This window comes from Heptranchias perlo, chromosome 12, assembly GCF_035084215.1.
Source record: "Heptranchias perlo isolate sHepPer1 chromosome 12, sHepPer1.hap1, whole genome shotgun sequence".
NCBI lineage: Eukaryota > Metazoa > Chordata > Chondrichthyes > Hexanchiformes > Hexanchidae > Heptranchias > Heptranchias perlo.
In genome coordinates this window covers 73,389,940-73,417,906 of record NC_090336.1, presented here as the reverse complement: position 1 = coordinate 73,417,906, position 27,967 = coordinate 73,389,940, and the positions used below count along the sequence as shown (strand labels likewise).

At 49.8% G+C, this 27,967-nt stretch overlaps 1 protein-coding gene across 1 annotated transcript in view; it reads right to left on the bottom strand.

Moving 5' to 3' along the window:
- LOC137327796 (inositol 1,4,5-triphosphate receptor associated 2-like) overlaps positions 1–27,967 on the bottom strand; it is a 113,111-nt gene that overhangs the window by 5,279 nt on the left and 79,865 nt on the right. The window contains exons 9-14 of the mRNA XM_067993603.1: positions 26,433–26,489; positions 24,179–24,238; positions 19,738–19,793; positions 12,305–12,404; positions 5,986–6,129; positions 3,266–3,346 (exon numbers count right to left, since the gene is read on the bottom strand). Of these exons, the coding sequence (XP_067849704.1) occupies positions 3,266–3,346; positions 5,986–6,129; positions 12,305–12,404; positions 19,738–19,793; positions 24,179–24,238; positions 26,433–26,489 (498 nt within the window). The remainder of the gene's footprint in view (positions 1–3,265; positions 3,347–5,985; positions 6,130–12,304; positions 12,405–19,737; positions 19,794–24,178; positions 24,239–26,432; positions 26,490–27,967) is intronic.

Genomic DNA, 27,967 nt, shown 5'->3' with positions numbered 1-27,967 from the left:
CGGGTAGATGCCAGTGTTGTAGCTGTACTGGAACAGTTTGGCTGGAGGCGCAGCTAGTTCTGGAGCACAAGTCTTCAGCACTATAGCTGGGATGTTGTCGGGGCCCATAGCCTTTGCTGTATCCAGTGCACTCAGCCGTTTCTTGATATCACGTGGAGTGAATCGAATTGGCCGAAGATTGGCTTCCGTGATGGTGGGGATATCGGGAGGAGGCCGAGATGGATCATCCACTCGGCACTTCTGGCTGAAGATGGTTGCAAACGCTTCAGCCTTGTCTTTTGCACTCACGTGCTGGACTCCGCCATCATTGAGAATGGGGATGTTTGCAGAGCCTCCTCCTCCCGTTATTTGTTTATCGGAACATAGAAAGTGGAAGAGGCCATTCAGCCCCTCGAGCCTGTTCCGCCACTCAATGAGATCGTGGCTGATCTGTATCCTGACTCCATCCACCCGCTTTGGCTCCATGTCCTTTAATACCCTTGGGCTCGCAAAAATCTATCAATCTCAGATTTAAGATGATTCATTGAGCTGGCATCCACTGTTTTTTGCGGGAGAGAGTTCCACACTTCAACCACCCTTTGTGTGAAGAAGCTGATGGCTGACCCTCTATCTCAATACCATATTCCCGCTCTCTCCCCATACCCCTTGATGCCATTTGAGTCCAGAAATCTATCGAGCTCCTTCTTAAATATATTCAGTGACTTGGCCTCCACTGCCTTCTGTGGTTTCCAAACCTCTCACCTGAATGGCCTGCCTCTGATTTTAAGGTTATGTCCCCTTGTCCTGGACTCCCCCACCAGCGGGAAAAGTTTCTCTCTATCTACCCTATCAATTCCTTTCAAAATCTTAAAAAATCTCAATCAAATCACGCCTGAAACTTTTATATTGCAGGGAATACAATCCTAGTTTATGGAATCTCTCCTCATGATCTAAGCCTTGGAGCCCTGGTAACATTCTGAGGCATTAAAAATTGGAACAAGTTATTAACCGAGCTGGCTGAGTCCTGAAGGACATAGCTGCCAGACTGGGCCTGCGGCAGGTGGTGAGCGAACCAACACGAGGGAAAAACCTACTTGACCTCGTCCTCACCAATCTACCTGTCGCAAATGCATCTGTCCATGACAGTATTGGTGGGAGTGACCACCGCACAGTCCTCGTGGAGACGAAGTCCCGTCTTCGCACAGAGGACACCATCCAACGTGTTGTGTGGCACTACCACCGTGCTAAATGGGATAGATTCAGAACAGATCTAGCAGCTCAAAACTGGGCATCCATGAGGCGCTGTGGGCCATCAGCAGCAGCAGAATTATATTCCAGCACAATCTGTAACCTCATGGCCCAGCATATTCCTCACTCTACCATTACCAACAAGCCAGAGGATCAACCCTGGTTCAATGAGGAGTGTAGAAGAGCATGCCAGGAGCAGCACCAGGCATACCTAAAAATGAGGTGCCAACCTGGTGAAGCTACAACTCAGGACTACATGCATGCTAAACAGCGGAAGCAACATGCTATAGACAGAGCTAAGCGATTCCACAACCAACGGATCAGATCAAAGCTCTGCAGTCCTGCCACATCCAGTCGTGAATGGTGGTGGACAATTAAACAACTAACGGGAGGAGGAGGCTCTGTAAACATCCCCATCCTCATTGATAACAGAGTCCAGCACGAGAGTGCAAAAGACAAGGCTGCAGCGTTTGCATCCATCTTCAGCCAGAAGTGCCAAGTGGATGATCCATCTCGGCCTCCTCCCGATATCCCCACCATCACAGAAGCCAGTCTTCGGCTAATTCGATTCACTCCACGTGATATCATGAAACGGCTGAGTGCAATGGATACAGCAAAGTCTATGGGCCCTGACAACATCCTGGCTGTAGTGCTGAAGACTTGTGCTCCAGAACTAGCCATGCCTCTAGCCAAGGAAGATGGTAGTGGTTGTTGGAGGCCGATCATCTCAGCCCCAGGACATTGCTGCAGGAGTTCCTCAGGGCAGTGTCCTAGGCCCAACCATCTTCAGCTGCTTCATCAATGACCTTCCCTCCATCATAAGGTCAGAAATGGGGATGTTCGCTGATGACTGCACAGTGTTCAGTTCCATTCGCAACCCCTCAGATAATGAAGCAGTCCGAGCCCGCATGCAGCAAGACCTGGACAACATCCAGGCTTGGGCTCATAAGTGGCAAGTAACATTCGCGCCAGACAAGTGCCAGGCAATGACCATCTCCAACAAGAGAGAGTCTAACCACCTCCCCTTGACATTCAACGGCATTACCATCACCGAATCCCCCACCATCAACATCCTGGGGGTCACCATTGACCAGAAACTTAACTGGACCAGCCATATAAATACTGTGGCTACAAGAGCAGGTCAGAGGCTGGGTATTCTGCGGCGAGTGACTCACCTCCTGACTCCCCAAAGCTTTTCCACCATCTACAAGGCACAAGTCAGGAGTGTGATGGAATACTCTCCACTTGCCTGGATGAGTGCAGCTCCAACAACACACAAGAAGCTCGACACCATCCAGGACAAAGCAGCCCGCTTGATTGGCACCCCATCCACCACCCTAAACATTCATTCCCTTCACCATCGGCGCACCGTGGCTGCAGTGTGTACCATCCACAGGATGCACTGCAGCAACTCGCCAAGGCTTCTTCGACAGCACCTCCCAAACCCGCGACCTCTACCACCTAGAAGGACAAGGGCAGCAGGCACATGGGAACACCACCACCTGCACGTTCCCCTCCAAGTCACACACCATCCCGACTTGGAAATATATCGGCCGTTCCTTCATTGTCGCTGGGTCAAAATCCTGGAACTCCCTTCCTAACAGCACTGTGGGAGAACCTTCACCACACGGACTGCAGCGGTTCAAGAAGGCGGCTCACCACCACCTTCTCAAGGGGCAATTAGGGATGGGCAATAAATGCCGGCCTCGCCAGCGACGCCCACATCCCGTGAACGAATAAACAAAAAGTGTGTATATTGCCTCATCCACCTTATATATCAATTTAAATCTGGAAAATTATTTTGTAGACCAGTTGTGCTTCAAAAGAGCAGCTGATAACAAAATGATCATGAATTCTGTTCAAAGATGGGTGTTGTTGCTAAAAATGCGGCCAATGGACACAGCGTGAGAGGGAGAGAATGATCCAGAAGATTCTAACTTTCTCAATCGCCTGCTGTGGTTCGGAGCGAATAAAAATCCGAAGTTTTGAAGGGATCCGGGCTCTCCGAGTCCCACCGCTGCCCCCTGCTGACCTTTACCTTGAGGTTTAGTTGCTGTGCTGGCTCAATCCTCTGAAGTGACGCCATGAACGCTTCAGCCTGCACGTTCAGCTGCTCCACCTGCGAGGGAAAAGGGCACATCAGACGTCATCAGCCAGGGGAACGTTACAGGACGACCTTCTCCCAGAAGCTGCAGTTATATCAGGTATTGGTGAGACCGCACCTGGAATACTGCAGACAGTTTTGGTCTCCATACTTAAGAAAAGACATACTTGCTCTCGAGGCAGTACAAAGAAGGTTCACTCGGTTAATCCCGGGGATGAGGGGGCGGACATATGAGGAGAGGTTGAGTAGATTGGGACTCTACTCATTGGAGTTCAGAAGAATGAGAGGCGATCTTATTGAAACATATAAGATTGTGAAGGGGCTTGATCGGGTGGATGCGGTAAGGATGTTCCCAAGGATGGGTGAAACTAGAACGAGGGGGCATAATCTTAGAATAAGGGGCTGCTCTTTCAAAACTGAGATGAGGAGAAACTTCTTCACTCAGAGGGTGGTAGGTCTGTGGAATTTGCTGCCCCAGGAAGCTACATCATTAAATAAATTTAAAACAGAAATAGACAGTTTCCTGGAAGTAAAGGGAATTAGGGGTTACGGGGAGCGGGCAGGAAATTGGACATGAATTTAGATTTGAGGTTAGGATCAGATCAGCCATGATCTTATTGAATGGCGGAGCAGGCTCGAGGGGCCGATTGGCCTACTCCTGCTCCTGTTTCTTACGTTCTTGTGTAAGCTGCGAGAATCCCGCAGTCCCAATTACAGGCTAGATTCGGATTGAGCAATTTAAGGAACGGCAGCGGGAGTGGTTTTAGGTTCACTGGACTAATAATCGCGAGTTCAAATCTCACCACGGCAGTTTGAGGATTTGAACTTAGCAACGACGACTTGCATTCATGTCGCGCCTTCCAAAGGGAACCGGATGAGTGCTCGAAAGGAAAGAGTTTACAGGGCTACGGGGATGAGGCGGCGGAGCGGGACTGGCTGGATTGCTCCTGCGTAGAGTCGGCGCGGACTCGATGGGCCGAACGGCCTCCTTCTGTGTTGTAACCTTTCTACGATTCCATGTAATGTCCCGAGGGGCTTCACAGGAGCGATTATCAAACACAATTTGACACCGAGTCACATAAGGAGATATTAGGACAGGTGGCCAAAGGCTTGGTCAAAGAGGGAGGTTTTAAGGAGGGGTTTTCAGGAGTAATGCTGCAGAAAGGCTCATTCATGCGGGAATGTTTTTTTAAGAATTAAGACTTGCATTTATATAGCACCTTTCACGACCTCAGGATGTCCCAAAGCCAATGAAGTACTTTTGAAGTGCAGTCACTGTTGTGATGTAGGAAACGCAGCAGCCAATTTGCGCACAGCAAGATCCCAGAAACATCAATGAGATAAATGACCAGATCATCTATTTTAACGATGTTGGCTGACGTCAAATATTGGCTCAGGACATCAGGGAGAACTCCCTGCTCATCTTCGAAATAATAGCCCTGGGATCTTCTACGGAGATCTCTGCCCGAGAGGGCAGACGGGGCCTCAGTTTAGCGACTCATCCGAAAGACAAAACTTCTAAACCCTCAGTGCCTCTGCCCCCGAGAAGGGCATGCTATCAAATTCAAAAAGAAACTAGCAGGAAGTGACTTTTTTTTACATATCCATATATCATAAGAACATAAGAAATAGGAGCAGGAGTAGGCCAATCGGCCCCTCGAGCCTGCTCCGCCATTTAATAAGATCATGGCTGATCTGATCCCAACCTCAAATCTAAATTCATGACCAATTTCCTGCCAATTAGACATTAGACATCTTACATTGAGTTTGTACTTCTGTCCGTAAACCTTACTTCCTGTGGTCACAATTTTTGGTCACACTTTTCTGTCAACATTTCCCACTGTAAATTGCTGCGTCAACAGTCACGATGTAGTTGCAGGCTCTGGACACTAGGTGGCTCTCTAAAGCAAGATTCTGAAGCCTCTCTCCTAATTCTGTTGTCATCTTGTATATAACAGCAACTTGCATTTATATAGCGCCTTTAACGTAGTAAAACGTCCCAAGGCGCTTCACAGGAGCGATTATCAAACAAAATTTGACACCGAGCCACATAAGGAGATATTAGGACAGGTGACCAAAAGCTTGGTCACAGAGGTAGTTTTTTAAGGAGCGTCTTAAAGGAGGAGAGAGAGGCGGAGAGGTTTAGGGAGAGAATTCCAGAGCTCGGGGCCTGGGCAGCTGAAGGCACGGCCGCCAATGGTGGAGCGATGAAAATCGGGGATGCGCAAGAGGCCAGAATTGGAGGAGCGCAGAGATCTCGGAGGGTTGTAGGGGCTGGAGGAGGTTACAGAGATAGGGAGGGGGGCGAGGGTCATGGAGGGATTTGAACACAAGGATGAGAATTTTAAAATCGAGGCGTTCCCGGACCGGGAGCCAATGTAGGTCAGCGAGCACAGGGGGGGTGATGGGTGAACGGGACTTGGGCGCGAGTTAGGATACGGGGGGCGGCAGAGTTTTGGACGAGCTCAAGTTTATGGAGGGTGGAAGATGGGAGGCCGGCCAGGAGAGCATTGGAATAGTCGAGTCTGGAGGGAACAAAGGCATGGATGAGGGTTTCAGCAGCAGATGAGCAGAGGCAGGGGGCGGAGACGGGCGATGTTACTTCAAAAAATCTTATATTCACGAGCCAAGGACACCCTTTCATCATGCCTTACCATTTCATCAACGGTGCTCTGAAACAGGGTGCTATGTCTCTCGGCCTTAATGTGACTGAAGATCTCTTGGAAAAGGTCTCCCTGTTCTTTGTGGGTCATCAGTCCGCAAACCGGGTCGGGCAGTCCTTCAGTGTCCTGCGCCTGCTGGCAAAATATATCGAGAGGCTTTATCGATAAACACGCGGCAAACCTCACCGAGCAAAGTCTTAGGAACAGGAGTTGGCCTTTAATCCACTCGGGCCTGTCTGGCCATTCTCGTAGACGGTGGCCGTGCGGTGACTGGTCTCCAGCCGCTGGTTATAGTCTAATTACAGTAACTTCTTGGCAGCTGTAAAATCATTTTCTTTCCCTCCAATTTTTTTTCCCCCATCTTCACGAAACAGGAGGAGGCCATTCAGCCCCTCGAGCCTGTTCCACCATTTAATTAGAATATGTTCGTTTTATATCTTGACTCCATTTGTCCGTCTTGGTTCCAAGACCCTGAATCCCCCTCACCCAACAAAAAATCTATCAACCTCAGTTTTGAAATTTTCAATTGACCCCCAGCCTCGACGGCTTTTTGGGGAAGAGAGTTCCAGATTCCCACTCCCCTTTGTGCGAAGAAGTGCTTCCTGACATCACCCCTGAACGGCCTGGCTCCAATTTTTAAGGTTATGCCCCCTTGTTCTGGACTCTCCTCACCAGAGAAAATAGTTTCTCCCTATCGACCCTATCCTTCCCCTGCTGGGCTCCAGTTCAAAGTACGATAGCAGCCCTCCCCTACCTCACCCAGAGAACACCTCTTGACACGGCTGGTGGCGGGCTATTCAACTGCAGACGGCATCAAGCCAAACCGTCTTGACAAGACAGCGACCAGGGGGAGCAGGAACCCTGAGGTGACGTTCCCTCCCTGACCCTGAGGTCAACGACCAGCCAGATAAACTGTACACTGAGCCATGGGATCCTTCCTGAGGTGTTTGGGCTGGCACACGGAGATGAACGTGACGGGCACCCAGAGGGAGGGTGGCCAGCCCTCCAGGATTATCCTGGAGTCTCCCAAAATTAAATCCCGGGGGAAAAGAAAATCCCCGGCCCTCAGTCTCTGATTGACAACTGAATCATGTTATCATAGTAGGTACTGCGCAGGAGGAGGCCATTCGGCCCATTGTGCCTGTGCCGGCTCTTTGAAAGAGCTATCCAATTATTCCCACTCCCCCTGCTCTTTCCCCATTGCCCTGTAAATTTATTCCCTTTTCGAGTATTTATCCAATTCCCTTTTGAAAGTTATTATTGAATCTGCTTCCACCGCCCTTTCAGGCAGCGCGTTCCAGATCAGAACAACTCGCTGCGTAAAAAAATGTTCCCTCATCTCCCCCTCTGGCTCTTTTGCCGATTATCTTCAATCTGTGTCCTCTGATTACCGACCCTCCTGCCACTGGAAACAGTTTCTCCCTTATTTACTCTGTCAAAACCATTCATTAATTTGAACACCTCCATCAAATCTTTATCAAACCTCACTCAAAGGCATTCGATAAGATGCCACATAAAAGTTTGTTACACAAGATAAGGGCTCATGGGATTGGGGGTAATATATTAACATGGATAGAGGATTGGTTAACGGACAGAAAACAGGGAGTAGGGATAAACGGGTCATTCTCAGGTTGGCAGGCTGTAACTAGTGGGGTACCACAAGGATCAGTGCTTGGGCCTCAGCTATTTACAATCTATATTAATGACTTAGATGAAGGGACCGAGTGTAATGTATCCAAATTTGCTGATGATACAAAGCTAGGTGGGAAAGTAAGGTGTGAGGAGGACACAAAGAGTCTGCAAAGGGATATAGACAGGTTAAGTGAGTGGGCAAGAAGGTGGCAGATGGAGTATAATATGGGGAAATGTGAGGTTATTCACTTTGGTAGGAAGAATAGAAAACCAGAATATTTTTTAAATGGTGAGAAACTATTAAATGTTGGTGTTCAGAGAGATTTGGGTGTCCTCATACAAGAAACACAAAAAGTAAACATACGGGTACAGCAAGCAATTAGGAAGACAAATGGCATTTTGCCTTTATTGCAAGGGGGTTGGAGTACAAGAGTAAGGAAGTCTTACAATTATACAGGGCTTTGGTGAGACCTCACCTGGAGTACTGTGTACAGTTTTGGTCTCCTTATCTAAGGAAGGATATACTTGCCTTAGAGGCGATGCAACGAAGGTTCACTAGATTGATTCCTGGGATGAGAGGGTTGTCCTTTGAGGAGAGATTGAGTAGAATGGGCCTATACTCTCTGGAGTTTAGAAGAATGAGAGGTGATCTCATCGAAACATAAAATTCTGTGGGGGGCTTGACAGGGTAGATGTTGAGAGGTTGTTTCCCCTGACTGGAGAGTCTAGAACTAGGGGGCATAGTCTCAGGATAAGGGGTCGGCCATTCAAGACTGAGTTGAGGAGGAATTTCTTCACTCAGAGGGTTGGAATTCTCTACCCCAGAGGGCTGTGGATGCTCAGTCGTTGAGTGTATTCAAGACTGAGATAGATAGATTTTGGACTCTAGGGGAATCAAGGGATATGGGGATCGGGCAGGAAAGTGGAGTTGAGGTCGAAGATCAGCCATGATCTGATTGAATGGCAGAGCAGGCTCGAGGGGCCGTATAGAATCATAGAAAATTTACGGCACAGAAGGAGGCCATTCGGCCCATCGTGTCCGAGCCGGCTGAGAAATGAGCCACCCAGCCCAATCCAGCACTTGGTCCATAGCCTTGTAGGTCACAGCTCTTCAGGTGCGCATCCAGGTGCTTTTGAAATGAGTTGAGGGTTTCTGCCTCTCCCACCCTTTCAGACAGTGAGTTCCAGACCCCCACCATAATCTGGGTGAAAACATTTTCTCTCATTTCTGCTCAAATCTATCTAGCAATCACTTTAAATCTACGCCCCCTGGTTATTGACCCCTCCGCTAAGGGAAATAGGTCCTTCCTATCCACTCTATCTCGGCCCCTCATAATTTTATACACCTCAATTAAATCACCCCTCAGCCTCCTCTGTTCCAAGGAAAACAACCCCAGTCTATCCAATCTTTCCTCATAGCTAAAATTCTCCAGTCCTGGCAACATCCTCGTAAATCTCCTCTGCACCCTCTCTAGTGCAATCACATCCTTCCTGTAATGTGGTGACCAGACCTGTGCACCGTATGGCCTAGTCCTGCTCCTATTCCTTATGTTCTTATGTTCTCCCCTTAACCGCCTCTGCTCCAAGGAGAACAATCCCACGTAACTGAAGTCCCTCATCCCTGGCACCATTCTAGTAAATCTCCTCTGCACCCTCTCTAAGGCCTTGACATCCTTCCTAAAGTGCGGTGCCCAGAATTGGACACAATACTCCGGCTGAGGCCTCACCAGCGTTTTATAAAGGTTTAGCATAATGCCCTTGCTTTTGTACTCGATGCCTCTATTAATAAAGCCCAGGATCCCATATGATTTTGTAACAGCTTTTTCCATAAGACCACAAGAGATGGGAGCAGGAGTAGGCCATTCGGCCCCTCGAGCCTGCTCCGCCATTTAGTGAGATCATTCAACTTGTCCTGCCACCTTCAAAGATTTGTGTACGTACACCCCCGGGTCTCTCTGGTCTTACGCCCTCCAATCACACCCGCCTGCCTGCCTTCACGCTCAACATTGGATTGCAGAGAACGACAAACCTCCACCAATCAGGACATGACCCCAGTTTGATTGACAGTGACATTATCGAATCAGGCATTGGCCTCAATTTGATTGACGGTAGGTTCATCCAATCAGCTGGTGATCTTACTTTCACTTCGTACCCAGTCAGGCGAAAGCATGGAGGAGGGGGCGGATATCAGCGGGAGGTCATGTGATGAATCGTCCCTGAATCGATCCAATCAGACTTGGCGACCCACCCAGTGGTGAGTCTGACGGGCACCAGGTGGGTGAGTCTGACGGGCACCCAGGTGGGTGAGTCTGATGGGCACCAGGTGGGTGAGTCTGACGGGCACCAGGTGGGTGAGTCTGACGGGCACCAGGTGGGTGAGTCTGACGGGCACCAGGTGGGTGAGTCTGACGGGCACCAGGTGGGTGAGTCTGACGGGCACCAGGTGGAGAGTATGGCTGGCACCAGGTGGGTGAGTCTGACGGGCACCAGGTGGGTGAGTCTGATGGGCACCAGGTGGGTGAGTCTGACGGGCACCAGGAGGGTGAGTCTGACGGGCACCAGGAGGTGAGTCTGACGGGCACCAGGTGGGTGAGTCTGACGAACACCAGGTGGGTGAATCTGACGGGCACCAGGTGGGTGAGTCTGACGGGCACCAGGTGGGTGAGTCTGACGGGCACCAGGTGGGTGAGTCTGACGGGCACCAGGTGGGGGAGTCTGATGGGCACCAGGTGGTTGAGTCTGACGGGCACCAGGTGGGTGAGTCTGACGGGCACCAGGTGGGTGAGTCTGACGGGCACCAGGTGGGTGAATCTGACAGGCACCCAGGTGGGTGAGTCTGATGGGCACCAGGTGGGTGAGTCTGACGGGCACCAGGAGGGTGAGTCTGACGGGCACCAGGTGGGTGAGTCTGATGGGCACCAGGTGGGTGAGTCTGACTGCCGCCAGGAGGTGAGTCTGACGGGCACCCAGGTGGGTGAGTCTGACGGGCACCAGGTGGGTGAGTCTGACGGGCACCAGGTGGGTGAGTCTGGCGGGCACCAGGTGGGTGAGTCTGACGGGCACCAGGAGGGTGAGTCTGACAGGCACCAGGTGGGTGAGTCTGATGGGCACCAGGTGGTGAGTCTGACGGGCACCAGGAGGTGAGTCTGATGGGCACCAGGTGGGTGAGTCTGATGGGCACCAGGTGGGTGAGTCTGACGGGCACCAGGAGGTGAGTGTGATGGGCACCAGGTGGGTGAGTCTGACGGGCACCAGGAGGTGAGTGTGATGGGCACCAGGTGGGTGAGTCTGACAGGCACCAGGTGGGTGAGTCTGACGGGCACCAGGTGGGTGAGTGTGATGGGCACCAGGTGGGTGAGTCTGACGGGCACCAGGAGGTGAGTCTGACGGGCACCAGGTGGGTGAGTCTGACGGGCACCAGGAGGTGAGTCTGACGGGCACCAGGTGGGTGAGTCTGACGGGCACCAGGTGGGTGAGTCTGACGGGCACCAGGTGGGTTAGTCTGATGGGCACCAGGTGGGTGAGTCTGATGGGCACCAGGAGGTGAGTCTGACGGGCACCAGGTGGGTGAGTCTGCCGGGCACCAGGTGGGTGAGTCTGACGGGCACCAGGTGGGTGAGTCCGACTGGCACCAGGTGGGTGAGTCTGACGAACACCAGGTGGGTGAGTCTGCCGGGCACCAGGTGGGTAAATCTGATGGACAACAGGTGGGTGAGTCCGACTGGCACCAGGTGGGTGAGTCTGACGAACACCAGGTGGGTGAGTCTGACGGGCACCAGGTGGGTGAATCTGATGGACACCAGGTGGGTGAGTCCGACTGGCACCAGGTGGGTGAGTCCGACGAACACCAGGTGGGTGAGTCTGACGAACACCAGGTGGGTGAGTCTGACGGGCACCAGGTGGGTGAGTCTGACGAACACCAGGTGGGTGAGTCTGACGAACACCAGGTGGGTGAGTCTGACGGGCACCAGGTGGTGAGTCTGACGTGCACCAGGTGGGTGAGTCTGACGGGCACCAGGTGGGTGAGTCTGATGGACACCAGGTGGGTGAGTCTGACGGGCACCAGGTGGGTGAGTCTGATGGGCACCAGGTGGGTGAGTCTGACGGGCACCAGGTGGGTGAGTCTGATGGACACCAGGTGGGTGAGTCCGACTGGCACCAGGTGGTGAGTCTGACGGGCTCCAGGTGGGTGAGACTGACGGGCTCCAGGTGGGTGAGTCTGATGGGCACCAGGTGGGTGAGTCTGACGGGCACCAGGAGGGTGAGTCTGATGGGCACCAGGTGGGTGAGTCTGACGGGCACCAGGTGGGTGAGTCTGACGGGCACCAGGTGGGTGAGTCTGACGGGCACCAGGTGGGTGAGCCTGACGGGCACCAGGTGGGTGAGTCTGACAGGCACCAGGTGGGTGAGTCTGACGGGCACCAGGTGGGTGAGTCTGACGGGCACCAGGTGGGTGAGTCTGACGGGCACCAGGAGGTGTATTTCACTCACTAGGCCACCGCAGCAGCTCCAAAACATTATTTTTAAGTTAAACGGAATGTGGATATTTCCTCAAAGTTTTACCCGTAATATCAGTAACTCTGGATTGATTTCCCCATCTGTAAAACCACATTAACGATCTGAGCACTCAACATGCTGAGAACGTCAAGACCAGATTACAAAGCCGTGATGGACTTACCTTCTGACTCTCTTGTATTTCTGACTGAAGAGAGGTTTGTGGCCTGGGAGGGAAGACCAGGGGGACTCCGGGTGAAGGTTTTGAGAGTCCAATTTTACAACTGTTCCCAAAAACAAAAAACACAGAAGATTATTACGCGCGTGTGTGTCAGCGAGATCTGATGTGCCGATAACAAATGGAAGTCATGATTTTTCCTTTCATTCATTTCTCGGGATGTGGGCATCGCTGGCGAGGCCGGCATATATTGCCCATCCCTCATTGCCCTGAGATGGTGGTGATGGGCCTTAACAACTGAGTGTCTCGCTCGGCCACTCCAGCGGGGCCATTAAGAGTCAACCACGTTGGTGGGGGACTGGAGTCCCGTATAGGCCCAGACCGGGTAAGGACGGCAGGTCTGTTGGCTTTTATTGCTAGGGGGATAGAATATAAAAACAGGGAGGTATTGCTGCAGTTATATAAGGTATTGGTGAGACCGCACCTGGAATACTGCATACAGTTTTGGTCTCCATACTTAAGAAAAGACATACTTGCTCTCGAGGCAGTACAAAGAAGGTTCACTCGGTTAATCCCGGGGATGAGGGGGCGGACGTATGAGGAGAGGTTGAGTAGATTGGGACTCTACTCATTGGAGTTCAGAAGAATGAGAGGCGATCTTATTGAAACATATAAGATTGTGAAGGGGCTTGATCGGGTGGATGCGGTAAGGATGTTCCCAAGGATGGGTGAAACTAGAACGAGGGGGCATAATCTCAGAATAAGGGGCTGCTCTTTCAAGACTGAGATGAGGAGAAACTTCTTCACTCAGAGGGTAGTAGGTCTGTGGAATTTGCTGCCCCAGGAAGCTGTGGAAGCTACATCATGAAATAAATTTAAAACAGAAATAGACAGTTTCCTAGAAGTAAAGGGAATTAGGGGTTACGGGGAGCGGGCAGGAAATTGGACATGAATTCAGATTTGAGGTTAGGATCAGATCAGCCATGATCTTATTGAATGGCGGAGCAGGCTCGAGGGGCCGATTGGCCGACTCCTACTCCTATTTCTTATGTTCTTATGTTCACTGAACCACAGAAAGCACCAATCACAGGAAACTGGCCTTTCAAATTTATTTTCAACCCCACTCTTATCAAAGATAGTCACCAGGGATAGGAACATAGGAACAGGAGTAGGCCATTCAGCCCCTCGTGCCTGCTCCGCCATTTGATGAGATCATGGCTGGTCTGTGATCTAACTCCATATACCTGCCTTTGGCCCATATCCCTTAATACCTTTGGTTGCCAAAAAGCTATCCATCTCACATTTAAATTTAGCAATTGAGCTAGTATCAATTGCCGTTTGCGGAAGAAAGTTCCAAACTTCTACCACCCTTTGTGTGTTTTCTAATCTCGCTACTTAAAAGTCTGGCTCTAATTTTTAGACTGTGCCCCCTACTCCTAGAATCCCCAACCAGCGGAAATAGTTTCTCTCTATCCACCCTATCCGTTCCCCTTAATATCTTATAAACTTCGATCAGATCACCCCTTAACCTTCTAAACTCGAGAGAATACAACCCCAATTTGTGTAATCTCTCCTCGTAACTTAACCCTTGAAGTCCGGGTATCATTCTAGTAAACCTCCAAGGCCAATATGTCCTTCCGAAGGTGCGGTGCCCAGAACTGCTCACAGTACTCCAGGTGCGGTCTAACCAGGGTTTTGTATAGCTGCAGAATAACTTCTGCCCCCTTGTACTCCAGTCCTCCAGATATGAAGGCCAGCATTCCATTAGCCTTATTGATTATTTTCTGCACCTGTTCATGACACTTCAATGATCTATGTACCTGAACCCCTAAGTCCCTTTGGACATCCACTGTTTTTAACTTTTTATCATTTAGAAAGTACCCTGTTCTATCCTTTTTTGATCCAAAGTGGATGACCTCACATTTGTCTACATTGAATTCCATTTGCCACAGTTTTGCCCATTCACCTAATCTATCAATATCCCTTTGGAATATGTCGTAGGATGGCATCTGACTATGTCTGCACATTTTCAGGTGTGTATTACGTGCCCCCCACAACTTCCACCGGAATTTCTGGTGGGGTCAAAGAGGGGTGGGACTTGAGGTAACTGAGTTCCACCCCTTCCTGCCCAGAAATCATCCATTTTGCAGCCTTGGACTTCATGAATTTGGGCCTCAGGAACTATAATGTGGGAGCTTAGCAAGGTAGGAATAGGAGAAGGCCATTCAACCCCTCATGCTTAACAAATCTACTGGAGTTTTTTGAGGGTGTAACTAGTAGAATAGATAGGGGAGAACCAGTGGATGTGGTGTACTTGGATTTTCAGAAGGCTTTTGATAAGGTCCCACACAAGAGGTTAGTGTGCAAAATTAAAGCACATGGGATTGGGGGGAATATACTGGCATGGATTGAGAATTGGTTGACAGACAGGAAACAGAGAGTAGGAATAAACGGGTCTTTTTCCGGGTGGCAGGCAGTGACTAGTGGGGTACCGCAGGGATCAGTGCTTGGGCCCCAGCTATTCACAATATATATCAATGATTTGGATGAGGGAACTAAATGTAACATTTCCAAGTTTGCAGACGACACAAAGCTGGGGTGGAATGTGAGCTGTGAGGAGGATGCAAAGAGGCTCCAATGTGATTTAGACAAGTTGGGTGAGTGGGCAAGAACATGGCAGATGCAGTATAACGTGGATAAATGTGAGGTTATCCACTTTGGTTGTAAAAACAGTAAGACAGATTATTATCTGAATGGTGATAGATTGGGAAAAGGGGAGGTGCAACAAGACCTGGGTGTCCTTGTACACCAGTCGCTGAAAGCGAGCATTCAGGTGCAGCAAGCAGTTAGGAAGGCGAATGGTATGTTGGCCTTCATTGCAAGAGGATTTGAGTACAGGAGCAGGGATGTCTTACTGCAGTTATACAGGGCCTTGGTGAGATCACATCTGGAGTATTGTGTGCAGTTTTGGTGTCCTTATCTGAGGATGTCCTTGCCATGGAGGGAGTGCAACGAAGGTTTACCAGACTGATTCATGGGATGGCAGGACTGACGTATGAGGAGAGATTGGGTCGACTAGGCCTATATTCACTAGAGTTTAGAAGAATGAGAGGTGATCTCATCGAAACATATAAAATTCTAACAGGACTAGACAGACTAGATGCAGGGAGGATGTTCCCGATGGCTGGGGGAGTCCAGAACCAGGGGTCACAGTCTCAGGATACGGGGTATGCCATTTAGAACCGAGATGAGGAGAAATTTCTTCACTCAGAGGGTGGTGAACCTGTGGAATTCTCTACCACAGAAGGCAGTGGAGGCCAAGTCATTAGATGTATTCAAGAAGGAGATAGATATATTTCTTAATGCTAAAGGGATCAAGGGATATGGGGAAAAAGCGGGAACAGGGTACTGAGTTAGACGATCAGCCATGATCATTTTGAATGGCGGAGCAGGCCCGAGGGGCCGAATGGCCTACTCTTGCTCCTATTTTCTATGATTCTATGTAAGCCTGTTCTGCCATTCAATTAGATCATGGCTGATCACTTCCTCAACTCCATTTACCTGCCTTTGCCCCACATCCCTTGATACCCTGACACAATAAAAATCCATCAATCTCAGTCTTGAAAATTTCGCTTTGTCATTTCAATAAGGTTAGAATATAATGAAGGATTTTATATTTTCCTTTCCTCTTTTAATTACAGCGAGCGCGTTTTCTTTTTATTTTCAGCCTTTTTATTATTTTATACATTAACAAGACTCCCTTCATCTCTCTCTCCCCTTCCCTGGTCTCCGTGGCTCCTGACTCTGCACCAACACAGCTCTGATTCAACCACTACAAAGGAGCCGTTGCAAGTCTGGTCCAGGGATGACTCTCCCTGCTCTTCAGAGAATCGAACCACAGAATGATTCAGCATAGAAGGCGGCCATTCGGCCCATCGTATCTGTGCCGGCTCTTTGGGAGAACTATCCAATCAGTCCCACTCTTCCCTGCTCTTTTCTCATGGCCCTGCAAACTTTTCCCCTTCAAGTGTTCTTATACCAGACACTGTAGGACAAGGGATAGATGGGACTGTATTACAGCCTAATCATGGTAACTCAACACCTTATGTCAATCTACAAAAGAAAACCACTTACAACTGAAGTCAAATTCGGTCAGTTTGTATGTTGAAGTGTTTCACCATAATTGTAAATCAGTAACATACCCTGTTCTCGTCTCTCGGTGACAAGCAGCGAGTGTAGCCTTTAACACCAGGAGGGATAGAGTCAGAGGAGAACATCCATTCTCTACACACCCTGGTTAGACCGCACCTGGAGTACTGTGAGCAGTTCTGGGCACCGCACCTTCGGAAGGACATATTGGCCTTGGAGGGAGTGCAGCGTAGGTTTACTAGAATGATACCCGGACTTCAAGGGTTAAGTTACGAGGAGATATTACACAAATTGGGGTTGTATTCTCTCGAGTTTCGAAGGTTAAGGGGTGATCTGATCGAAGTTTATAAGATATTAAGGGGAACGGATAGGGTGGATAGAGAGAAACTATTTCCGCTGGTTGGGGATTCTAGGAGTAGGGGGCACAGTCTAAAAATTAGAGCCAGACCTTTCAGGAGTGAGATTAGAAAACATTTCTACACACAAAGGGTGGTAGAAGTTTGGAACTCTCTTCCGCAAACGGCAATTGATACTAGCTCAATTGTTAAATTTAAATCTGAGATAGATAGCTTCTTGGCAACCAAAGGTATTAAGGGATATGGGCCAAAGGCAGGTATATGGAGTTAGATCACAGATCAGCCATGATCTTATCAAATGGCGGAGCAGGCACGAGGGGCTGAATGGCCTACTCCTGTTCCTATGTTCCTTTGTTCCACTTCCCTCCCAGTCTGGTTACAGAAACATTGGCAGATCCTCGTCCCATGGTGTGGGTTAGGGGCAGAAGGTTCAAAGTGTAGAGAAAATAATTTAAAACCTGGGTTATTAACATTGATTATAATAACTCACATTGGCCTGAGATTCATTGCAGCCGGCCTGAATCACTAACACTGATCATTGGGTTGGTGAAAATACTTTTATTCCATGACACAAAATTCTGTAAAATACAGAAACGGAATCACTCACCATTTTTTCACGTTAACAAGTGTATTACACCGGAGGAGGCATGGTTAGTAAGTTTGCAGATGACACCAAGATTGGTGGCATTGTGGACAGTGAGGAAGGTTATCTCGGATTGCAACGGGATCTTGATAAATTGGGCCAGTGGGCCGATGAATGGCAGATGGAGTTTAATTTAGATAAATGTGAGGTGATGCATTTTGGTAGATCGAATCGGGCCAGGACCTACTCCGTTAATGGTAGGGCGTTGGGGAGAGATATAGAACAAAGAGATCTAGGAGTACAGGTTCATAGCTCCTTGAAAGTGGAGTCACAGGTGGATAGGGTGGTGAAGAAGGCATTCGGCATGCTTGGTTTCATTAGTCAGAACATTGAATACAGGAGTTGGGATGTCTTGTTGAAGTTGTACAAGACATTAGTAAGGCCACACTTGGAATACTGTGTACAGTTCTGGTCACCCTATTATAGAAAGGATATTATTAAACTAGAAAGAGTGCAAAAAAGATATTCTAGGATGCTACCGGGACTTGATGGTTTGACTTATAGGGAGAGGTTGGATGGACTGAGACTTTTTTCCCTGGAGAGTAGGAGGTTTAGGGGTGATCTTATAGAAGTCTATAAAATAATGAGGGGCATAGATAAGGTCGATAGTCAAAATCTTTTCCCAAAGGTAGGGGAGTCTATAACGAGGGGGCATAGATTTAAGGTGAGAGGGGAGAGATACAAAAGGGTCCAGAGGGGCAATTTTTTCACTCAAAGGGTGGTGAGTGTCTGGAACGAGCTGCCAGAGGCAGTAGTAGAGGCGGGTACAATTTTGTCTTTTAAAAAGCATTTGGACAGTTACATGGGTAAGATGGGTATCGAGGGATATGGGCCAAGTGCAGGCAATTGGGACTAGCTTAGTGGTATAAACTGGGCGACATGGACATGTTGGGCCGAAGGGCCTGTTTCCATGTTGTAAACTTCTATTCTACCATACATCGTGTATCAGCCGTGGCTCAGTGGGAGGCACTCTCATCTCTGAGTCAGACGGTTGTAGGTTCGAGTCCCACTCCAGAGACTTGAGCACAAAATCCAGGCTGACACTCCCAGTGCAGTACTGAGGGAGCGCTGCACTGTCGGAGGGTCAGTACTGAGGGAGCGCTGCACTGTCGGAGGGTCAGTACTGAGGGAGCGCTGCACTGTCGGAGGGTCAGTACTGAGGGAGCGCTGCACTGTCGGAGGGTCAGTACTGAGGGAGTGCCGCACTGTCGGAGGGTCGGTACTGAGGGAGCGCCGCACTGTCGGAGGGTCGGAGGGTCGGTACAGAGGGAGCGCCGCACTATCGGAGGGTCAGTACTGAGGGAGCGCCGCACTGTCGGAGGGTCAGTACTGTCGGAGTGTCGGAGGGTCGGTACTGAGGGAGCGCCGCACTGTCGGAGGGTCGGTACTGAGGGAGCGCCGCACTGTCGGAGGGTCAGTACTGAGGGAGCGCCGCACTGTCGGAGGGTCAGTACTGAGGGAGCGCTGCACTGTCGGAGGGTCAGTACTGAGGGAGCGCTGCACTGTCGGAGGGTCAGTACTGAGGGAGCGCCGCACTGTCGGAGGGTCAGTACTGAGGGAGTGTCGGAGGGTCGGTACTGAGGGAGCGCCGCACTGTCGGAGGGTCGGTACTGAGGGAGCGCCGCACTGTCGGAGGGTCAGTACTGAGGGAGCGCCGCACTGTCGGAGGGTCAGTACTGAGGGAGCACCGCACTGTCGGAGGGTCAGTACTGAGGGAGCGCCGCACTGTCGGAGGGTCGGTACTGAGGGAGCGCCGCACTGTCGGAGGGTCAGTACTGAGGGAGCGCCGCACTGTCGGAGGGTCAGTACTGAGGGAGTGCTGCACTGTTGGAGGGGCAGCACTGAGGGAGTGCTGCACTGTTGGAGGGGCAGCACTGAGGGAGTGCTGCACTGTCAGAGGTGTCAATGAGATGTTAAACCGAGGCCCCGTCTGCCCTCTCAGGTGGACATAAAAGATCTCATGGCCAATATTTGGAGAAAAGCAGGAGAGTTCTCCCCAATGTCTTGTGCCAATATTTATCCCTCAACCAACATCATTGAAAACAGATGATCTGGTCATTATCACATTGCTGTTTGTGGGATCTTGCTGTGCGCTAATTGGCTGGCACGTTCCCTACATTATAACAGTGAATACAATTTCTTTTAAAAAGTAATTAATTGGCTGTAAAGCGCTTTGGGACGTCCTGAGGTTGTGAAAGGCCCTGTATTAATCCAAGTTCTTGCTTTCTTCCATGCAATCTCACCCAAACTCTGCGACCATCAGAACGCTCAGCTCCTGTCATCAAACTCACCTGAAGAAATCCTGGCAAATCTTTCCTTGTGACTTCTTCAATTCTGCACGCAATCCCTGAGAAAGAAGATAGATTTTAAATGCACCACTTTTTTGACGCGGAGAGTTTTGCAGCCTGACAAAGTCCTGCCCAAAATCAGCATCAGCAAAACCAATCGGAGAGCTCAAGACAAATCACAGTCCTGTCATACTTGCAACTCAATACCTCCCCGTCCTGGGCGTCTGGTCTGGAGAAACAAACCTGCAAAACACCTCGATTTTAAAATTCTCATCCTTGTTTTCAAATCCCCTCTATGGCCCTCGCCCCTCTCCCTATCTCTGCCACCTCCTCCAGCTCTACAACCCTCCGAGATCTCTGCGCTCCTCCAATTCCGGCCTCTTGCGTATCCCACATTTCCATCGCTCCACCATTGGCGGCCGTGCCTTCAGCTGCCTGGGCCCTAAGCTCTGGAATTCCCTCCCTAAACCTCCCCGCCTCTCTCTCCTCCTTTAAAACCCTCCTTAAAACCTACCTCTTTGACCAAGCTTTTGGTCACCTGTCCTAATATCTCCTTAGGTGTCTCGGTATCAAATTTATGTCTGATTACACTCCTGTGAAGCACCTTGGGACGTTTTACTACGTTAAAGGCGCTATATAAATGCAAGTTGCTGCTGTTGCAACGTGACCCAGGGAGCATTAACTTCAGGGCCGTGCTCTGAGACCTTATTGAAACATACAAGATTCTGAGGGGACTCGATAGGGTAGATGCTGAGAGGATGTTACCCCTCATGGGGGAATCTAAAACTAGGGGGCATAGTCTCAGAATAAGGGGTCGCCCGTTTAAGACGGAAATGAGGAGGAATTTCTTCTCCCAGAGGGTCGCGAATCTTTGGAATTCTTTACCCCAAAAAGCTATGGAGGCCGAGTCATTGAATACATTCAAGACTGAGTTAGACAAATTTTCGATCAGCGAGGGAGTCAAAGGATGAGGGGAAAGGGCGGGAAAGTGGAGTTGAGGTAAAAATCAGATCAGCCATGATCTCACTGAATGGCGGAGCAGGCTCGAGGGGCCGAATGGCCTACTCCTGCTCCTATCCCTTACGGTCTTATGGCAGCAATGTTTGGCGCTACGCGGACTCCTAAGGACCCAAAATGGCGCCTGAGATGCGCGCGCACACTTACATAAGAACATAAGAACATAAGAACATAAGAAATTGGAGCAGGAGTAGGCCAATCGGCCCCTCGAGCCTGCTCCGCCATTCAATAAGATCATGGCTGATCTGATCCCAACCACAAATCTAAAGAACACAAGAAGTCGGAGCAGGACCCGGCCACATAGCCCCTGGGCCCTCTCCGCCACCCACAGGGCATTGACCGATCCGAACTCAGCTTCATGTCCAATTTCCTGCCCGCTCCCCATAACCCCTAATTCCCTTTACTTCCGGCCTGAATTGCGCAGGACGCCGTGTCGGCGAAGGCATTTACGCACGCACGTTCGATTATGCGGGTCGATCAGGGTGCGATTTTGGAAATCCACGCTCCAGCCAACGCACTGTCTGAACCATGACTATCTGAACAGGTCGTAGACGGCCTGAAGGACCACCCCACCAGCGCTATTTAAAGGGTCCATGCGGGAGTTACAGGTTAGTTGTTGGATTATTGCTGCTTTTGCATTTGTCCCTGTTTTTGGGAGGTCTCCTAAACTTGAATACTAGAACGAGGAGACACAGACTTAAAAATTAGAGCCGGGACTTTCAGGAGCGAAGTTAGGAAACATTTCTACACACAAAGGGTGGTAGAAGTTTGGAACTCTCTTCCGCAAACGGCAATTGATACTAGCTCAATTGCTAAATTTAAATCTGAGATTGATAGATTTTGTTAACCAAAGGTATTAAAGGGATATGGGGCTAAGACGGGTATATGAGATGAGGAGAAACTTCTTCACTCAGAGGGTAGTAGGTCTGTGGAATTTGCTGCCCCAGGAAGCTACATCATTAAATAAATTTAAAACAGAAATAGACAGTTCCCTAGAAGTAAAGGGAATTAGGGGTTACGGGGAGCGGGCAGGAAATTGGACATGAATTTAGATTTGAGGTTAGGATCAGATCGGCCATGATCTTATTGAATGGCGGAGCAGGCTCGAGGGGCTGAATGGCCTACTCCTGTTCCTATCTTCCTATAATAAAGTTTCAATACTCGACAGGGAGTGGGCCGGCTCGCTGACAGGCGACAGCAGGGGCACTGGCGGAGTGGCGGGGGATGGGGCAGGAGTGCTGTCACTCTGAGAGAGGACAGCAGGTCCATGTTCCATGGAGCCACTGTCACTCGCTGCCTCCTGTAATGCGCCACCTTCTGCAAGAAAGCGGGGACGTGAGTCGGTGGGTGTCCTGCAGGATGTTTGGGTGACGTGGCAGTCATGGTTGAATAGCTGCCAGTGTGTGTTGACCCGCGAGTTGTGGGCGTGCGGCTTGTGTGGGGGTGAGATGAAGCACCTGATTGGGGGATTATGGTGCTGAGAAACCGGAGTTCAATGTTTTGAAGGAACTCAACAGTTTGAAAACATAAGGACAGGACCTGCATCTGTGTGATTCCTGATCCGTTCAGACCTGCAGCTTATATTTTGAAAATATGAGAGTCCTGCAAACTTAGAGCAGCCAGGTTGTTAGTCATTAAAAATTCCAGAGGTCCCATCATCACCGGGATGCACCATATCGCAGCACAGATTCAGCTCACCACTGACTCCCACCACTTACTGCAGACACAACGCACCTCCCCTTTAAGAGGTGCAGGTCACACCCTCCCCCTCACTCCCCGTACCCTTTAATATCCCACCCAGTCTAATCCCACTCTCCCCCTCACTCCCCACCCCCTTTAATATCCCACCCAGTCTAATCCCACTCTCCCCTGCTCACTCCCCGTACCCTTTAATATCCCACCCAGTCTAATCCCACTCTCCCCCTCACTCCCCGTACCCTTTAATATCCCACCCAGTCTAATCCCACTCTCCCCCTCACTCCCCGTACCCTTTAATATCCCACCCAGTCTAATCCCACTCTCCCCATCACTCCCCGTACCCTTTAATATCCCACCCAGTCTAATCCCACTCTCCCCTCACTCCCCACACCCTTTAATATCCCACCCAGTCTAATCCCATTCTCCCCCTCACTCCCCGTACCCTTTAATATCCCACCCAGTCTAATCCCACTCTCCCCTCACTCCCCGTACCCTTTAATATCCCACCCAGTCTAATCCCACTCTCCCCTCACTCCCCGTACCCTTTAATATCCCACCCAGTCTAATCCCACTCTCCCCCTCACTCCCCGTACCCTTTAATATCCCCCCCAGTCTAATCCCACTCTCCCCCTCACTCCCCGTACCCTTTAATATCCCACCCAGTCTAATCCCACTCTCCCCCTCACTCCCCACCCCCTTTAATATCCCACCCAGTCTAATCCCACTCTCCCCTCACTCCCCGTACCCTTTAATATCCCACCCAGTCTAATCCCACTCTCCCCTCACTCCCCACACCCTTTAATATCCCACCCAGTCTAATCCCACTCTCCCCTCACTCCCCGTACCCTTTAATATCCCACCCAGTCTAATCCCACTCTCCCCTCACTCCCCACACCCTTTAATATCCCACCCAGTCTAATCCCACTCTCCCCCTCACTCCCCACACCCTTTAATATCCCACCCAGTCTAATCCCACTCTCCCCTCACTCCCCACACCCTTTAATATCCCACCCAGTCTAATCCCACTCTCCCCCTCACTCCCCGTACCCTTTAATATCCCACCCAGTCTAATCCCACTCTCCCCCTCACTCCCCGTACCCTTTAATATCCCACCCAGTCTAATCCCACTCTCCCCCTCACTCCCTTTAATATCCCACCCAGTCTAATCCCTCTCTCCCCCTCACTCCCCGTACCCTTTAATATCCCACCCAGTCTAATCCCACTCTCCCCCTCACTCCCCGTACCCTTTAATATCCCACCCAGTCTAATCCCACTCTCCCCCTCACTCCCCGTACCCTTTAATATCCCACCCAGTCTAATCCCACTCCCCCTCTCACTCCCCGTACCCTTTAATATCCCACCCAGTCTAATCCCACTCCCCTGTCTCTGTTTCTCCCTGTCTATTTGTCTCTCTGTCTGTGTTTAAACGAAAAAAAAAATTGCAATAGCCTGAAGAAAATCGAAAGATACAAAATGATTCCTGGTTATTTTACACGTGTTCAATTCCATGAGGTTTGGATGATGAAACCCTCCTTGTTTCTAAAGAATCAGCCGAGCTTTCCCTTCCTTTGTTTGCAGGGTCTTGTTCCGATGCTGTAAATCACACCGAAGCGCGCCAGCACATCACTTGCATACGAGGTGGTCACACTCAACATGACACGTGGCTGGTCTGGTTCATCTCCCTCCCCATAAACACAGCACGAGCCCCGTGAGAAGCTACACAACCTACCTCAATCATTTTACAGCTCTCTGCGTTGGATACCTTCAGCTCTTCAATCAAAATGATTTCCTGGAACATTATTAAAAGAGTAAACATTTGCATGAGGGCTTGAATGACGAGGACATCTCATCCTCCTACGTGCACCAAGAGAAGGGCTGCAAAGGGATGTCGTAGAGTCATAAATATTACAGCAAAGGGGGAGGTCATTCGGCCCATCGCTGTGCTGCTGCAAGCCCATTACCCCGCCCTTTCCCCATGTCCTTTTATCGTCTTCCTTTTCCAATTCCCTTTCAACGACGTTGCAGTCTCTGCCTCAATCGCCCCCTTTGGTTAAACATTCCGGGGTCGAGTTGCCGTCAGTGATGTCGGTGCAATCGGCCAAACCCCGCGCCAAAGATCGGGCGGGGATTTTAAACCGGCGCTCGTGTTTTTTACGCGATCTTTTCCGCTGGTTTAAGGTTCAATTCGCCCGGATCTGGCCCCGCCCACCAATCTGGCCACGCCCCCCCGCCATCCCCCCCGATTGTGCTGAGTCGGGGAAGGGTCTTCGAATCGTGCTCATTTTCCAAGGCGCGCAGGCACCAGTCGGCACGTTTCAAAGGTTCGTTCATATCAACAAAATATTTAATTGACTGAGAAACTGCACCAATATATTAAATGGTTCAGTGTCGTCTTTTAAGTCATTTTCAGTGATTTTAAATCAGGTTGCTCACAGGCCGGAGGACAGGACATCCTGATTAAAAATGCTTATTTTTTTTGTGTTAAACCCGTTTTCAGCTGTATTAATAAATCCGCACCTGTCCCCCACTCTCAAATACACCAAGCAACACTTTATAATGCAAAGAGAGGTAAAGAAACAATCACATTCTATCACAGAAGGCTTTATGTTTGTGATTATGCGAATTAGTTTTCACGGAGCCCTGAAGCCTGACCCAACCAGCCCGATCGCGCCCAATGCGGAAACTCCACCGCTCTCTGCTCTGATAACCCCCGGTGTGAAGACCTTTCTCCTGACAGCCCCCCCCCTTCATTCCTCCAGTGATAACCCTCAGTCTGTGCCCCTTGTTACTGATTCACCGACCCGTGGGAACGACCTCTCAAAACTCACCCTCTCAAAACCTTCCATTGTTTTGACAACCCACATTAGGGCCCTCCTTAACCCATTCTGTACCAGTGTAAAAAGCCCCTTGTTTTTCAAGCCTTTCTAAATTAACTATAACCTCCCACCCCTGGAATCAGTCTAGTAAATCTTTGTTGGCCCTCTTTTCCAATGCTCTGATAGCCTTCCTATGATGGGGTGCCCAGAACTGCACACGATACTCCAACTGCGGCCCCACCAATGCCTTGCATAAATCCGTTACTTGCATTGATATTCAATGGCCCTATATATAAAATCGAGAATCCCATTTGAATTTTTGATGCCGTTTTCTAACTTCAAGGGTTAAGTTACGAGGAGAGATTACACAAATTGGGGTTGTATTCTCCGGAGTTTCGAAGGTTAAGGGGTGATCTGATCGAAGTTTATAAGATATTAAGGGGAACGGATAGGGTGGATAGAGAGAAACTATTTCCGCTGGTTGGGGATTCTAGGAGTAGGGGGCACAGTCTAAAAATTAGAGCCAGACCTTTCAGGAGCGAGATTAGAAAACATTCCTACACACAAAGGGTGGTAGAAGTTTGGAACTCTCTTCCGCAAACGGCAATTGATACTAGCTCAATTGCTAAATTTAAATCTGAGATAGATAGCTTTTTGGCAACCAAAGGTATTAAGGGATATGGGCCAAAGGCAGGTATATGGAGTTAGATCACAGATCAGCCATGATCTTCTCAAATGGCGAAGCAGGCACGAGGGGCTGAATGGCCTCCTCCTGTTCCTGTGTCCCGAAACACTCCCACCTTTGAAGATCTGCACCCCCAGATCTCTCTGATCCTCCTCTTTTACTCTGTGCGACATATTTTCCTCCACTGTTCCTTTGCCCAGAATGTCCTACATCACATTGAACTCTCTCTGCCCTCTGTCTGCCCCCTGCCCGCTCCACTGACCCGTCCATGCCCTCTCGTGTGCTTCCACACATTTTGTGCCAGACCCCCCTTATTTAGCCTTGTCTACGTAGATATCCTGGCCAGGCGTTGCCAGCCACGAGGAAATATACCTCACGTCCGTTCTCTTGGAATTATGGATTGTAAAACAGGGAATTTATTCCATCTCCGCTTCATTGGTCCGCGATGAACTCTTTAAAAATCAAACCACCGTGTTCCATACCTCAAAAATTAAAGCGTCTTTTGAAATCAGCAGGTTTTGAGCTTCATGAATCTGCTTCTGAAAAATAACAACACACAAACCCACAAAATATTATGGTGAGATTTATTACACAAAATATTGTGGTGAGATTTCTATTCCCGGGTACGGTAGCATAGTGTTTATGTTACTGGTTTAGTAATCCGGTAGGCCTGGACGAAAATCCAGAGTCTATGAGTTCAAATCCCGCCACGGCAGATGGTGAATTTAAATTCAATAAATTAAATAAAAATCTGGAATTAAAATACTAGTATCAGTAATGATGGCCATGAAACTACCGGATTGTCGTTAAAAATCCATCTGGTTCACTAATGCCCTTTAGGGAAGGAAACCTGCCGTCCTTACCCGGTCTGGCCGATATGTGACTCCAGACACACAGCAAAGTGGTCGATTCTGAAATGGCCGAACAAACCACTCAGTTGTAAAATCTTGCTACGAAAAGTCATAATAAGAATAAAACCGGACGGACCACGAGGCACCGGACACGACAACGGCAAACCAAGCCCAGTCGACCCTGCAAAGTTCGCCTCACGAACATCTGGGGACTTGTGCCAAAATTGGGAGAGCTGTCCCACAGACTAGTCAAGCAACAGCCTGACATAGCCATACTCACAGAATCATACCTTTCAACCAACGTCCCAGACTCTTCCATCACCATCCCTGGGTATGTCCTGTCCCACCGGCAGGACAGACCCACCAGAGGTGGCGGTACAGTGATGTACAGTCAGGAGGGAGTGGCCCTGGGAGTCCTCAACGTTTACTCTGGACCCCATGAAATCTCATGGCATCAGGTCAAACATGGGCAAGGAAACCTCCTGCTGATTACCACCTACCGTCCTCCCTCAGCTGATGAATCAGTCCTCCTCCATGTTGAACACCACTTGGAGGAAGCACTGAGGGTAGCAAGGGCACAAAATGTACTCTGGGTGGGGAACTTCGATGTCCATCACCAAGAGTGGCTCGGTAGCACCACTACTGACCGAGCTGGCCGAGTCCTGAAGGACATAGCTGCTAGACTGGGCCTGCGGCAGGTGGCGAGGGAAAAACTTACTTGACCTTCGTCCTCGCCAATCCACCTGTCGCAAAAGTATCTGTCCACGACAGTATTGGTAGGAGTGACCACCGCACAGTCCTTGTGGAGACAGAGTCCTGCCTTCACACTGAGGACACCCTCTTTCGTGTCGTGTGATACTATCACTATACTAATGGGGATATATTAAGAACAGATCGAGAAGCTCAAAACTGGGCATCCATGAGGCGCTGTGGGCCATCAGCAGCAGCAGAATTGTATTCCAGCACAATCTGTAACCTCATGGCCCGGCATATTCCTCACTCTACCATTACCATCAAGCCAGGGGATCAACCCTGGTTCAATGAGGAGTGTAGAAGAGCATGCCAGGAGCAGCACCAGGCGTACCTAAAAATGAGGTACCAACCTGGTGAAGCTACAACTCAAGACCACATGCATGCTAAACAGCGGAAGCAACATGCTATAGACA